Here is a 13611-nt window from a genome sequence, read left to right as displayed (position 1 = left end):
CTCCCCTGTTACCCCCCTCCCCACCTAGCTCCCTCTCTACTTAACCTCCACCCCTCCTAGTCCCCTCCTCATCCAGCCCCTACTCCTTTTTGCCCCCTCCTTACCTAGCCTCCTCCCCATCAACTCCCTGACCCCCTAGCCCCCTCCCCACACACTCCTCTTGAAGCCCACCGACACCCACCCCCTCCCCTCCAGGCCTCACCTTGGAGTAGGTGGCCCCATTGATGACCTCTCCCTTTCGCAACCAGATGATGGAGGCTGCAGGCTTGGCATTGTCTGCGTGGCATGTGAGGTTGAGAGGGTCCCCTGCACGCAGGCTGATCACAGGGCCCCCCAGGATGACGGGGTCATCAGGCGGCACTGCGGGGAGAGAAGCAGAAGGTTAGGCTGAGGCTGCCCCCTCAGGCAGGACGGCAGGCGGGCTGGGAGGATTTTGTGGAGATGATGACAAATAATAATTATCATACGTTGATAAAACGCATCATCTGCTTGTATCGTAACGATGAGAGCAGCATCCGCAGTGATCCCTGACATGTGCACTGCGTGCTTACAGTGGAGGCTATTCCCGCCAGTCATCGCATCCCTGCTCAGGCCCAGCCGAAGGGGGACAGGGCCAGCAGCCTCAGCCTGCACTACCAGGCCCGGTAGCAGAGCTCTGTGGCCCAGGCGATGTCTGTGGCTTCTTTCTTTTTAACTTCTTCTTTTTTCTTTTTATTTTTTTGAGACGAAGTCTCTCTCTGTCACTCAGGCTGGAGTGCAGTGGCATGATCTCAGCTCACTGCAACCTCTGCCTCCCAGGTTCAACCCAGGTTCAAGTGATTCTCCTGACTCAGCCTCCCAAGTAGCTGGGACTACAGGCACTTGGCAGCACGCCTGAGTAATTTTTTTTGTATTTTAAGTAGAGATGGGGTTTCAACATGTTGGTCAGGCTGGTCTTGAACTCCTAATCTCAGGTGATCTGCTTGCCTTGCCTCCCAAAGTGCTGGGATTACAGGCCTGAGCCACCATGCCCGGCCAACACCTGGCTACATTTTGTATTTTTAGTAGAGACAGGGTTTCACCATGTTGGCCAGGATGGTCTCAACGTCCTGACCTCAGGTAATCGGCCCACCTCAGCCTCCCAAAGTGCTGGGATTACAGGCATGAGCCATGGCGCCCAGCTCTTCTTTTTTCTTTAAATGAAGCACTGTCACACCTGCTGTCTGTGTTAGTCCTCACAATAGTCTGGTGAGGTCCACATTATCACCCCAAAGACACAGATCCGGAAGCCGAGTTCCAGCAGGATTAGTGACTGGCTCAAGGTCACATGGTGGCAGAGCCAGGGCTGGAGGCCAGGCCCAGGGAACCTGGGAGCACCAGGCCGGCCCCTTCCCTGGCAGGGGGCAGGGTACAGGGCAGCCCTTTAGGGTGGAGCCAGCGCTTCGGAGGGCTACGCAAATGCTGGCATCTCCCGAGCTCCTGACTCCTCCGGAGTGGCTCCAGCCCCTTCATCCCCAGAAGCAGCCTGATTCTTTCCTGTCCCGGCCTTCCCACTGCATTTTGTAGCAGGGTCAGAGACGGGTGGCTCCCGTCAAGGGATCCCGAGTGCCAGGAGCAGGGGGCATCCACGTCAGAGCACGGTCTCCGCAGTGCCCAGCACAGAACCCTGTGCCTGGGGGAAGCTCCACTGACATTTGCTGGCCCCAATGGAGTCACCCCTTTGATTCCCATGAGGACTACGGGCCGAAGAACGGCGGATGGTCATGGCTCGGAGGAGGGCCCGGAGATGTGAAGTGCCTTGCCTTAGGGCACAGGGCCTCTTCCCATGTTTGTGCTTGGGGACATGTTGAGGGTCTCAGGCCTCTGCTGCTCCCTGCACAAGCCACAGAAGGGACAGGAGATGAGGCGACTGTTCTCTGAGGAATCCCTGTTTCCCTTCCTCCAGGAGGGGCTGGACCCACAAGCTCTGGAGGCTGAGAGAGTCCCAGGGCTTCCGGACACATCAAGACGTGAGCCGTCTGTGTACACAGCAAACAGAGAAGGGGTAGTTGGATAACAGGGGTCTGGGGACCTAGCACAAAGGGTCCTCTGTGCCTGGTGGCCAGAGAAAGCCCGCCCTTCTATGCAGGCTCTGTGCTCGGGACTCTGGGCTGGAGAAGTTCAGAGCTGGACAGTCACAGCTCCGGGCCGTCCTGACTCCGCTGGCTCAGCCTTCCAGACTCGGCCTGCATGGGAGCTTCCCTTCCCTTCCCAGGGCATCGCCCCATCAGCACCTCTCCTGGTCCACTCCGGCTTCTCCGAAAGCTCCAGGAGGGACAGGAAGCCCCCATGAGGGCCCAGTAAGAAGCCAAGAAGCAAACCTTCAGACCAGCTGCCTTGCCCTCCCTGCCCAGCCTTGGAGGCCTGCTCCAACACTAACAGCGCAGCAGTGCCATTTCCTGAGGAATCAACAACCTCCCCCGGCTTCCAAGAAGCTGATCCCAGGGGCAGCGAGCCCTGGACTCCACCGAGAACCTGGCTCAGGAACAGAGTCTGCCTCATGCAACCCTGCCTAGCTCTGGGCTCTCCAGCCAAGCCTCCTGGAGGCCCAGAGGAAGCAGGCGGGAATGGGGTGGATGGAGAAGACGACCCCCCAGCCGCCCGCCCTGCACCCTTCCATTAGTGCCCACGGGCCTCCTTGGGGTGGGCCTGGCCACAGGGCAAAAGGGAGGCGGATTAGGGCTTTCCCCCAAGCAGGGGTGGGTGCAACCGCTTGCGGAGGAGGGGAATTGCATCTCCACGCGGTGGGTAGGGGCCTTCCAGTGGGAAGAGCCGGGCTCACAGGTGACCAGCCTTCAACCTTCTTTCTGCGAAGCAGCCTCCCTGACCAGGATGGAGGAGCTCAGGCTCCATGAGCTAGCTGAGGGCCTGGAAAAAGAGCCACGTGGAGCCCTGGGGACAGCCTGGATACTTGGGGCCTCAGCCTTCCCAGTGACTGTGGAAAGTGCCTGAGAGCAGAGGGTGGAGCAGGAAGCCCCTTCTCTCAGGGTGGCTTCAGGTGCGAACGTGAGAGCAAGGAGGATCTGGGAGCTGACTGCTCTCCAGCACTGACATTCGCTGGGCCTTGAGCAGGGGTTTGAAGTCTTGACTGCATACTCCTCTGCAGAGGTTTTAAAACCTCACTGGCAGGCGACACCCTGAGCAGCCAAGTCCAGTCTCTGGAGGGGACCCCAGGCATCAGGACTTTGGGGAGCTCCCCAGGGGGTCCCATGGCAGAAACAGCTTTCTGGGCTCTGGGCTGAGGTACAGGAGCCACTGCTTGCTCCGAGCACAGTGCAGCCACCAAGGCCTTCCCGAGAATCCAAGACCCAGAGGACAGGCCCTTCCTGCTTGTGGCTGGAGTGTTGTGTTACTGGAATATTGGATTAGAGGGAGCACGGACGGGGGAGGAGGGAGTCGGGTGTGTTGTGGGAGTGCTCAGGCACACACACAGCCACGCACACACAGCCACCCTCAGAATGGGGCCTGATTACATCTTCCCAAATAAGTGGTTATCACGCTGGGTATTCATGTAGCCATGCATTATTGATTGGTCTTCGCCTCACTGCACACCAGATGGGGGGTGGGGGCTGGGGTGGGGTGGGGGTCGGTGAGGAGGGGGGATGTTTGGGGGCCGGCAGGCTGAAGAGAAATCAGCAGTCGCTCTTGGCAGCTGTGTCTGGCGTGGAAGGGGGCTCCTCATTACCTCCCCATTCAGACTCGGCCAGGCTGGGCCGGGCAGTGGGCAGGGGAGGAAGTTTCGGAGCAGCCCCCGCCCGGAGATGCATTATTCATCACCCCCTTGCAGGATTGGTTATTATCCTCAACCACTATAGAGTTTGGGCTTCTAATTTTTAATCACAAGGAAGGTGGAAGCGTTAGCCTTTTCGTGATTAATCCGGAGATAAAAATAGTTGACTGTTTTGGTGTTGTGCTTGTTGTCAGTCAGGGAAAAAATGGCATTAACTGTTGGGGCACTGAGGCCTGGGGAGGACGGAGCGGGTACCAGGCGGAGTGGGTCCCCAGAGCTGGAAGCTGGCCTGAGAGGCCACAGCGTGGCCTTAGCTAGGGGTGGCTGAGTGACACTCCTGCACCCAGCTGGCTCCTGGGGCATTGATTATGAAAGAAACACATCATCATGGGATGCTGAGCTCTTTACAGTTTACTCTCCCGTTGGCCAGGACTGTACAGGCAGCTTCGGTCTCCCTGCCTGCTCTGTCCTTCCCTGCCCAGCTCCGAAGACTTTGCCTTGTGTGGGTGGGCAGTAGGGGCACCTGTCCCTTTCCCTGTGTGTGGGAGGGAGCCCCCAAGAGCTTTCCCCAAGTTCTGCTGCCAAAGACAGTGGGGTTTCTGGTGGAGAGGTGGCATGGGGAGAGGGAAACTGAGGCCAGAAAGCGCAAGAGGCTGACCCAAAGTTACCAATGATGAGAGCAAAGAAGGGTGAGGGTGGGCTTGGGATGCACATCCTGGCTCCAACTGGAGAGGTAAAGTTTTCATCTGTTTCACGCACTAAGGTTCTCTCTAACCTCTATACTCCCTGTTTTTTAGAGACAGTTTGTCAGGCCGGCCAGCCTCGTCTGAGCAGGCTGGAAAAACTCTCTTGGTGCCAGGACAAGGACAGCACTGAGGGAATTCCCTCCAGTGTCCACTTGGTCACCCAATGGGACCTGGCTGGGCTTCCAGGAACTCCTCGATGCTCCATCAGCCTGGATGGCGGGTCTCTGAGCATGGCTGATCCACCGACCAGCTGGAGGGCTGGGGGACCAACAGGGCCACCCTCCTGCCCTGATACTTCAAGGAGGAGAACCTCACAGATGCCCAGTCCTTTGGAAAGCAAGACTGGTTCTCATTTAACTCAATGAGCAGTGAGTTCCCCACAGAGCTGGCAGAGTGGCCCATCACGAACACGAAACCCTCCAGGGGCTTCCTGCTGAAGGAGAGTAGGCATTGCCTACAAGCACTGGCACCTACAGCCCTCGCTGCCCTGGGGCCTCAGTCTTTTCCGGCCACTCCTTACTCAGCAGGCCCTGGCCCCACTGGCTCTCTGCTGCTCAGCAAACGTGGCTCCTTCAGGGCCGGTCTTGCCCTGGTCCTCTCTGTCGAATGCTTTTTTCTGTTCCTCACTCTGCTGGCTCTTCCTGTCAATGAAGGTGCAGCTTCAAGAGCCCCTCATTGACTCTCCACTACCCACCCCTGCACTGTCTGGATCACTGGGTTCATTTATTATCTGTCACCATTCTAGAAAGGACAGCAAAGACCTTATCTATCTTGGTCATTGTGATATTGATGTATCACATAGCAGGCGCTAAAGAAACATGTGTTGAATATTATTTGTTAAATAAAAGACCCTCAGAAGGGGAGTGGGGATGGGGCTGGGGGTGTGGTTATCATGGGCTTTGGCTTCTGAGGTCAGCGTTTTTAATCTTGTGTGTGTGTGTATGTGTGTGTATATATGTGTGCACGTGTGTATATGTGTGTATGTGTATATATGTGCATACACGTTGTATGTGTATATGTGTGTGTGCATGTATATGCATGAATATGTGTGTATGTGTCTATGTGTGTGTATGTGTATATGTATATATGCATGTGTGTATGTGTACATATATGTACATGTGTATCTACATGTGTATACATGTGTATGTATGTGTGTACGCGTGTATACCTGTGTGTGTGTGTGTATATATGTGTATATATGTATGCACATGCATGTGTGTGTGCATTGGGTAGAGTTGGGAGCGGGCTGGGTGAGTAGTGGGAGGGAGGAGGGCAAAGCGGGGACCCTTCTGAGGCCAGCTGGGATAGCAGTGTAGGAACTCTGCTGCTTGCTGTGGCATCAGGGTTGGTGCTCATGCCTCTCCTGGAGAGGGGGAAGCCTGGCTGAGGAGGGCTTGGCGCTGGGAGCTGGTTCTCAGCCTGCTTCTCCGTGGCTGCTGTCCTCTGATTTGTCTGGAACACAGGATGGGAGAGGCGGCAGGCTGTGTGTGGTGACAGATCAGAGACACTTGGCTGAGCAGGGAGGAGGACGTTTGTGGGTTCTTTGCTTTTGTTCTGCTGCAGCCCCAGGGGCTCTGGGAGAGTCCGTGCTAGGAGTTCCAGCACTGACTACAGTGGAGGGAGGATGCTGAGGCCTCGGGGTGCATCTCCCTCACCGTCAGCATCTTCTCTGTCCCCACATTCCCCGCTGCAGCCCTGCAGTCAGCCTGCCGTGTGCCCTGCCCTCCTGCCTGCCTCCCTCCCAACCTTTCTCTCACCAGCCTTCTCCACCTCACAAGCTGAGGCTATGATAGCTGAGTGAAGCCATACACGGGCTGCCGTCTTAGAGCTGATGGGGAGGCCCTTGTCACTCCAGGCCAGTGCCCAAGACGGATGTGTGTGCAGCCTTGGCACCTCCTGGGAGCTTGTTAGAAAAGCAGACTCTTGTTCTCCACCTCAGACCTCCTCAGTCAGAATCTGCCTTTCAAAAGACCCCAGACAATTCATATACATTTTCAAGCTGGAGAAGCGCTGATCTAAGGGTTCCTAGGTAGAAATCATGACAAACTGACAAGTGCTATGAAGGGAAGACTGGCTGGACAAAGAGCACATATGGGGACCCTTGATCCCTTCACAGGCTTCCTGCTCCCTTCGCTCCCTCGGGGCAGGCCAGAGAAAGGAGTAGACTGCTCCCTGCTTACTGGCTTTGGAGTTACACAATCTTGTTTCAGAACAGGTTCCTTTGTGTATGCCATTTCTTTAGCTTGGAATGCTGGCATTCTCCTGGACCACTGGTCTTCTCCTGGGTCACTCTTACACACCCTCTGAGAGACTTAGTTCAGAGGGCACCCTCTCTGAGGGGCCTTTCTAGAATCTCCCAGTTGGGTCAAGTATATAGGGCTTCTGTCTACGATCCCACAGCATCCCGGGCATCCCCTGACTCACTAGCTGCCACAGCCTATGGAAATCTCTGTGTGTGTGTCTCTTCCCTGAACCACGATCTCCATCCGGATCCCCATCTCCCCGCAGAGTGCCCGCCTGCTGCACAGGGCACAGGGTGGCATATACGTTTGCGGAGCTCAACTTGACTTGAGTCCATCACTTTATGAACCATATGATTGCGGACAAGTTATATAATCTGACAACCTTAGTCTTCTTATCTGTGAAGTGAGATAATAAAAACACCTATCTTGCACCGTTATAATGAGGATTCCCTTACAATATGGAAGATACACAGAGAACATTGTAAAGGGCTACACAAATGTTGGTTATCATGTCTAATTTTTAGGAGTAATATTTAGCTTTGTGGTTGTGTGAAAAGTGCTGTGCCAAGGCCCTCCCATTTTATTCCCAATACCTTTTGAGTCAGGGACTATTAGGGTCTTCATTTTATAGGTTAAGAAGCTGAGACTCAGAGAGGGCAACTTACTTGGCAAAGATCACACAGCTGTAAGTGGTGAAGTTGGAATTTAGACTCGAGTTTTTTTGACCCTATAATATGTTCTGTTGGAGTTAGAGCAGCTCCCAGACTGTCCCCGCAGCTGCAGCAGCCCTTCCCTTAACCCCTGCCTTTGTCCTGGTCCTACAATTCTGCAAAGCAGGCTCTCTGCCCGTCCCAGGGGGCCTTCAGACCTGGCAGGCACTCTCCTCCCTTCCCTCCCGCAATCTGAATTTCAGAGGGCCCCAGGAAGCATGAGCCTGGCTCGCAGTTGGTGCTGCAGCGATGTCTGCTAAGGGAACGGACGAATGATGTTTGTAGTCCCCCCAAATCTTTGCTTCCTTTTGTGGTTGTGCGCGGTTTTCACGTTCCGGGCCGCGTGTAATCCCAGCCTCCAGTTTCCTCACTTACACGGATGCGCCACCTAATGGCCACGACGCAGAACTGCAGGAGGTATAGACAGGAGGGAGGGGACCTGGTTTTAAAGGGTCAGCTTCCCAGTGCTACCTGAACATTCTTTGGAGAAATTCGTATTGAGCACCTACTATACACTAGTCCCTTTCTAAGCACTAGGGACAAGAAGCTTCTGCCCTAGTGGAGTTTACCTTCTAGTGGGAGAGACAATCAATGAATAAACAAATACGTACATAATATAAGGTGAGGTGTTGATAAGCACTAAAAGGAGAATAACACTGGGTGGGGAATAGATACATCCTAAATTGGCCTCCAGGATTCCCTCCTGGCTTTTCTCCTTCCTCTCTGGTTGTTACTTTTTGTTTTCTTCCCACCCCTTAAATGTTGGTCTTCCCTAGTTAGCTCTTGCTGGCCGTATCTCCTTTGACACACTATCAAATGAAAAACCTTCACTTTTCTGTGAACTCAACTCACATCTTTATGCTGATAAATTCCCAAGAGGCATCTCGGGCCAGACCTCTCTCTTGAGCTCCAGAGTCATGACCCAACTGTCCACGGGCCTTCAAAGTTCAGCAGGTGTGACACCAAACTCACCACATCTCCCGGACACCCATCCCTCCCCATATTCCGTATTTTGGAGAACGGTCCCACTGTTCGGGGACCAAGTCAGAAATCTGGGGCTCTTTCTGGATTCCACTCTCCGTCACCTTGCCTTGCCAACCAGCCTGGTTAACCCTCTGAAACATCACTCAGATTTGTCTCTTTCCATTCTCACAGGCTTCCTGGCTCAGCCATTATCATTTTTTGCGTGGATTATAATACCGCATCTCCCCTCCAACTCCAGTCTTCTGTGCTTTTCCAGAGTGACTGTTACAAAAGTCTGATTATTCACCCATCCAGTCAACCAGTCATTCACCCACCATGTGCTGAATATCTAGCATTCCTCTGTTTCAAATCCTCTGAAAGTCCCTCTTTGCCATCGGAATAGTCTGAACTTCTTGGCCACTGCCGACTCTTTAGCCTTGCTTTCCATCACTTCTTACCTCAATTCCTCCTTGTGGATAAGAGCCACCTGCAGTTGTTGGAGTAAATTACTCTTCCCCAATTGCCCCTTTCCATTATTTATTTATTTATTTATTTATTTATTTATTTTTGAGATGGATTTTCACTCTTGTTGCCCAGGCTAGAATGCAATGGCATGATCTCGGCTCACTGCAACCTCTACCTCCTGGGTTCAAGCAATTCTCCTGCCTCAGCCTCCTGAGCAGCTTGGATTACAGGTGCCTGCCATCATGCCCGGCTAATTTTTATATTTTCAGTAGAGACGGGGTTTCACCATGTTGGCTACGCTGGTCTCGAACTCCTGACCTCAGGTGATCCACCTGCCTCAGCCTCCCAAAGTGTTGGGATTACAGGCGTGAGCCACCAGTCTGACCTGCCCCTTTCCTTTTGCGTCGCTAACTTGAAGGTTGGGCAGCTTGGGTTTAAATCCTGGGTGCTATGTTTACTGGCTTGTGGCCAAGGGAAAATTGGTTAGCCTCTCTGTGCCTCAGGGTCCTCATTTGTAAAATATGAAATAAAATAACAAAACCAGGTTCACTGTATAGTTGCCAGGGTCAAGGAAGATACAACATGGGAAAATGCTTTATAAAGGGTCTGATATATGATGTGGCATGTTATTGGTTCTCTAAGCAGACTGGGCTCATTCCTTTGAAAGGTGATAGATGGGCAGGGGAGCTGGGACTTAGACGTCCCAGATTGTCCCCTTGGTAAAGCAGATGTCTATGTCCTTTTCCCTGCTCTGTCCTGCTGGGAACTGGGTGAAGACCCTGCTACTCCCATGGGTGATTCCACGCTGCCCTGCCTGGCTTGGCAACCCCTCCCTCCAGGTCCCCCGCATTCTGTGCCTACTGAGGCACACACTACTTATGGGCTGCCAAGGCACATATGAGTCCTGTGTGATGAGTTGTCTTAGCTGAGCTCAGCCCAGATTGCTGACTTACAGTTTTGGGGTGGTTTATTATGCAGTATCAGTGCTCAGAACACAATACTCCAAGATATCGTATCTTAAAAGTTAAGAAAACAGCAGAAGCAAAAAGGTTACTCTCCAATCCCCTGCCTTCCTGGGCGAGAGCTAGCTGTAAAAAATTCTTTGACCCATCTCCCCGGAAACTAGGTCATGAGATCCTCATTCCACAGGGATCCTGCCCTACACTCAGAGGAAAGAAATGGTGCACAGGAACTCCAAGAGGAATGCAAGGCCTTGCTAAGTTCTTCCAGTTCGTTACCATGAGGTCATAGCCCCTTTTTTGTTCAGTCACATTTCTGCACAATTGCCCGTTCTTCACTGAACATAAGCCTGCAAATACACAGTTTCCCCATGGCGCTGAGGCCTTCATTTCTGAAAGCTCACATAAAACTTTGGTTAAATACATTTGTTGCACTTTTCTCTTGTTAATCTATCTTTTGTTACAGAGGTGTCAGCTGCAAACCTTGTAATGAATGAGGGAAATATATTACTGTTTCTCCCCTGCAGCTGCAAAAGCTAACTGATGTAACCCTGTAGTCTCCTGCTGTTTGATTCAGAACTGGGCCCACGGCATCAACTGTCTCTCCACTTCCCTCCGATCCATTCTCCCTCCACTTCGGCCAGGTGACTATTCTGGACGCTCCGTCTGCTGCTCACAATGTTCAATGGTTCCCACTTCTCCAGCACAAAAATCAATTCCTCATCATGGGGGCCTTCCCCGGTTCTCTCCAGTGAGGCGTCATCTCTGCAGCTTTCTCCTGTGTGACCGTTCACTCTTCTATAAGGATAGCCTGCCCTTTTACAACTACACTCTTTGGCTTGTGAAGTTCCCTTTGCTGGGAATCTCCTTGCCTGAGTCTCAACTGGCTGGAATCCCAGCCTCTTTTCAATCAGCTCAAAGGCCTATCATGCCTTGTTAACTCTTGGTTATTCTTTAAGACTCAGGCTATTGTTGCCTCCTCCAGGAAGTCTTCTCTCAATCTCGACCCCTGCCTCTCCCGCCTGCAGCCTCTGCACTGCCACAAGACCATGTTCCCACCTTGGCAGGTACACGTGGTGCCTGGCGCCATGACTGCCTGCTGTTCCCCCGAGGCTGTGAGCTCCTTGAGGGCTGGCTTGCCAAATTCTCTCTCTAGTACTTAGTACAGTGTCTGGCATAGTGAGCACTTAATAATTACTTGTTGCCTGGTGCCTTGCCTGACCCCATTGAATTAGAAGCCCCCCTCCCTACCTGAGCACCTCTTCCACCACGTCACATTGCATTGACCTGTGGACTTGTTTCAGGTTCCCCACAGTTGCAGGGTAGGAGTCTTGACGCCTCTTTGCCTGTCTCCCACCGCCTAGTGTATTATCTTGGATGCAGTCATAATAAAACAGCACCGATAATATGAATAATAGCTAACATTGATATAGGGCTTACCACAGAGCAAGAACTCTTCTGTGTACTTTACAGATATCCTTTGATCCTCACAACTCTATATAAGGTAGATACAACGATGATGCATATTTTGGAGGTGAGGAACCAGCCACAAAGTAGTTAAGTTACTTGCCCAACATCACATAGCTAGTAAGCAGTGGAGCTGGGATATGGGTAGGGTTGCCAGACTTAGCAAATCAAAGAACAGTATGCCCTGTTAAATGTAAATTTCAGATAAATTAAAAAATGGTAGTGTATGTTTATCTGAAATTTACATTTAACAGGGTGTCCTGTATTTTATCTGGCAATCCTGTAGATGTGTTAATTATGTATATGTGATTTAATTAATGTAGGTATGCTTTCCCCCTCTTCAGACTCTCCCCACCTCCACTTAGGTCTACATTAAGATGTGGGGCAAGATGCAAATGGTATTTTTTTTTTTTTTTTTTTTTTGAGATTGAGTCTCGCTCTTGTCACCCAGGCTGGAGTGCAATGGGGCAATCTTGGCTCACTGCAACCTCTGCCTCCTGGGTTCAAGCGATTCTCCTGTCTCAGCCTCCTAAATAGCTGGGATTACAGGCACCTGCCACCTAATTAGCACCTGCTAATGTTTTTTGGTACTTTTAGTAGGGATGGGGTTTTGCCATGTTGGCCAGGCTGGTCTCAAACTCCTGACCTCAGGTGATCCGCCCACTTCGGCCTCCCAAAGCGCTGGGATTATAGCTGTGAGCCACCGCGCCCGGCCACAAATGGGATTTTTAAAGGATATGGCATCCAATATATTTGGCGGCACAATAGCACAGACATGTCTCCAATGAGGTTGGGGACAGACAGAAAGACGCAGGTTTAGGATGACGGCACGTAGCTCGGGGAAGGTGTGCTGGAGGCTGTTTCAGTTCTGCCCCTAACCCGGGGGTGGGGGGGATCCTGAACTAGCTGACTTCAGAGGTTCCCTGTAAAGGTCTGGGACACTGGGATACCTACTTCTCAGCTGGAGCTCATATTGTTTAGGGGATAAGAAGGGAGGCCCTGAAGTCAGAGTGCCTGGCTGGGCTTCTGGCTCCATCACTCACTGGCCGTGTGACCATGTGCAAATTCTCTGTGCTGGATGATATTAATGTCATAGATATTATAGTAGCTATTGCACAGGGCTGGTGTGCTGTTTAAATGAGTTAATGTAAGAGTTATGCAGTGTCTTGTCCCAGAGTTTGGCACTGTAGTAAGAACCCACTACATTTTAGCTCTTAGTATTATTATTGTTTATTCAATAAGTAACTCCACATGGGGGCAGAGAGTAGCATATTGCATGTAAAATGGGCTTGTTTCCATCTCTTGTTCTGCTATTACCTATTCCATGCCCAGCCCTGAACTCCCGAGATGGAACGGTCAGTACCTTGCCTCAAAGCACCTTCAAACCACCAGAGCGATGACAAGGAGGTCCAGACCCAGAGATCCCACAGCTGTGCAGATGTGCTGTGCTCCTCCCTTAGGCAGGAGCCCCCAAGGGAGGGAGGGCTGGGCCAGTGGGCCAGGGCAAGGGAGCCAGGTGCTGTCAGGGTGAAAGTCAGCGGTGGCTTGGTTCCCTCCTTAAATTAGGGAGGGTGAGTGATCTGTTGATTTTTGGTTAAACCCTGAAAGAGGATCTGAGCATCTCAGGGTGGAGCTGCTTGTGAGGAGACGGGTGTTTCATTACTACTGAGCAGGCACGTAAATCCTAGGCTGTATGTGGAGTGGAGGAAGGGAGGTGGGTAGAGAAGGGAGCCACAGTGATTTGCACACACGCAGACTAGCGTGCCTGTGCCGGCTCCAGGTGACGGAGGGCACTATGTGGCCGCCATGTGCACAGCAAGGGTGAGAGGGCTTGGGAGAGGCCAGCAGAGAAGGGACAGTGGGATGGGGCAGTGCATCACACTGGAGAGAGGAAGGGGCGAGTAGGGCCGGGGCAGGGAGGCCAGTGCGTGGTGCTGGGTGGCTTCCAGTCACCCTCCCAGTCCTGTGGAGCGAGAGACTTTCTCCTTTCTCTAGTCCAGCTCCTATGCTGATGGCTGCAGGATGGGTGAGAGCGCTTCTTAGGGTGTGTTTGCAGGAATAACCGGCACATGCCCCCTTGCAGCCGCTCACAAAGCTCTCCAGGTGGTTTCGACCTTAACCTGATTTGGTTCTTTTGCTCAACACAGCTGGGTTGGTGGAAAAAGCCCGTCATGGTGGCTGCCGTGGACTTGTATAAATCCATGCTTCATGGTATGGTGGCCCTTGCAGTAGCCTTATTTCATAGGTGGGTAAACTGAGGCATAGACTGGTCAAAGCATTTGGGGCAAGTCACACAACTGGCAAGGACTC

The 13611-nt window shown here is 52.5% G+C and overlaps 1 protein-coding gene across 1 annotated transcript in view; it reads right to left on the bottom strand.

Annotated features, from left to right (window-relative positions):
- Positions 1 to 13611, bottom strand: part of KIRREL3 (kin of IRRE like 3 (Drosophila)) — a 142174-nt gene that overhangs the window by 50062 nt on the left and 78501 nt on the right. The window contains exon 4 of the mRNA XM_012001243.1: positions 203 to 360. Within this exon, the coding sequence (XP_011856633.1) occupies positions 203 to 360 (158 nt within the window). The remainder of the gene's footprint in view (positions 1 to 202; positions 361 to 13611) is intronic.

This window comes from Mandrillus leucophaeus, unplaced genomic scaffold (assembly GCF_000951045.1).
Source record: "Mandrillus leucophaeus isolate KB7577 unplaced genomic scaffold, Mleu.le_1.0 Scaffold656, whole genome shotgun sequence".
Lineage (NCBI taxonomy): Eukaryota > Metazoa > Chordata > Mammalia > Primates > Cercopithecidae > Mandrillus > Mandrillus leucophaeus.
The sequence above is the reverse complement of the archived record's forward strand: the minus strand, read 5'-3'. Positions and strand labels throughout refer to the sequence as shown.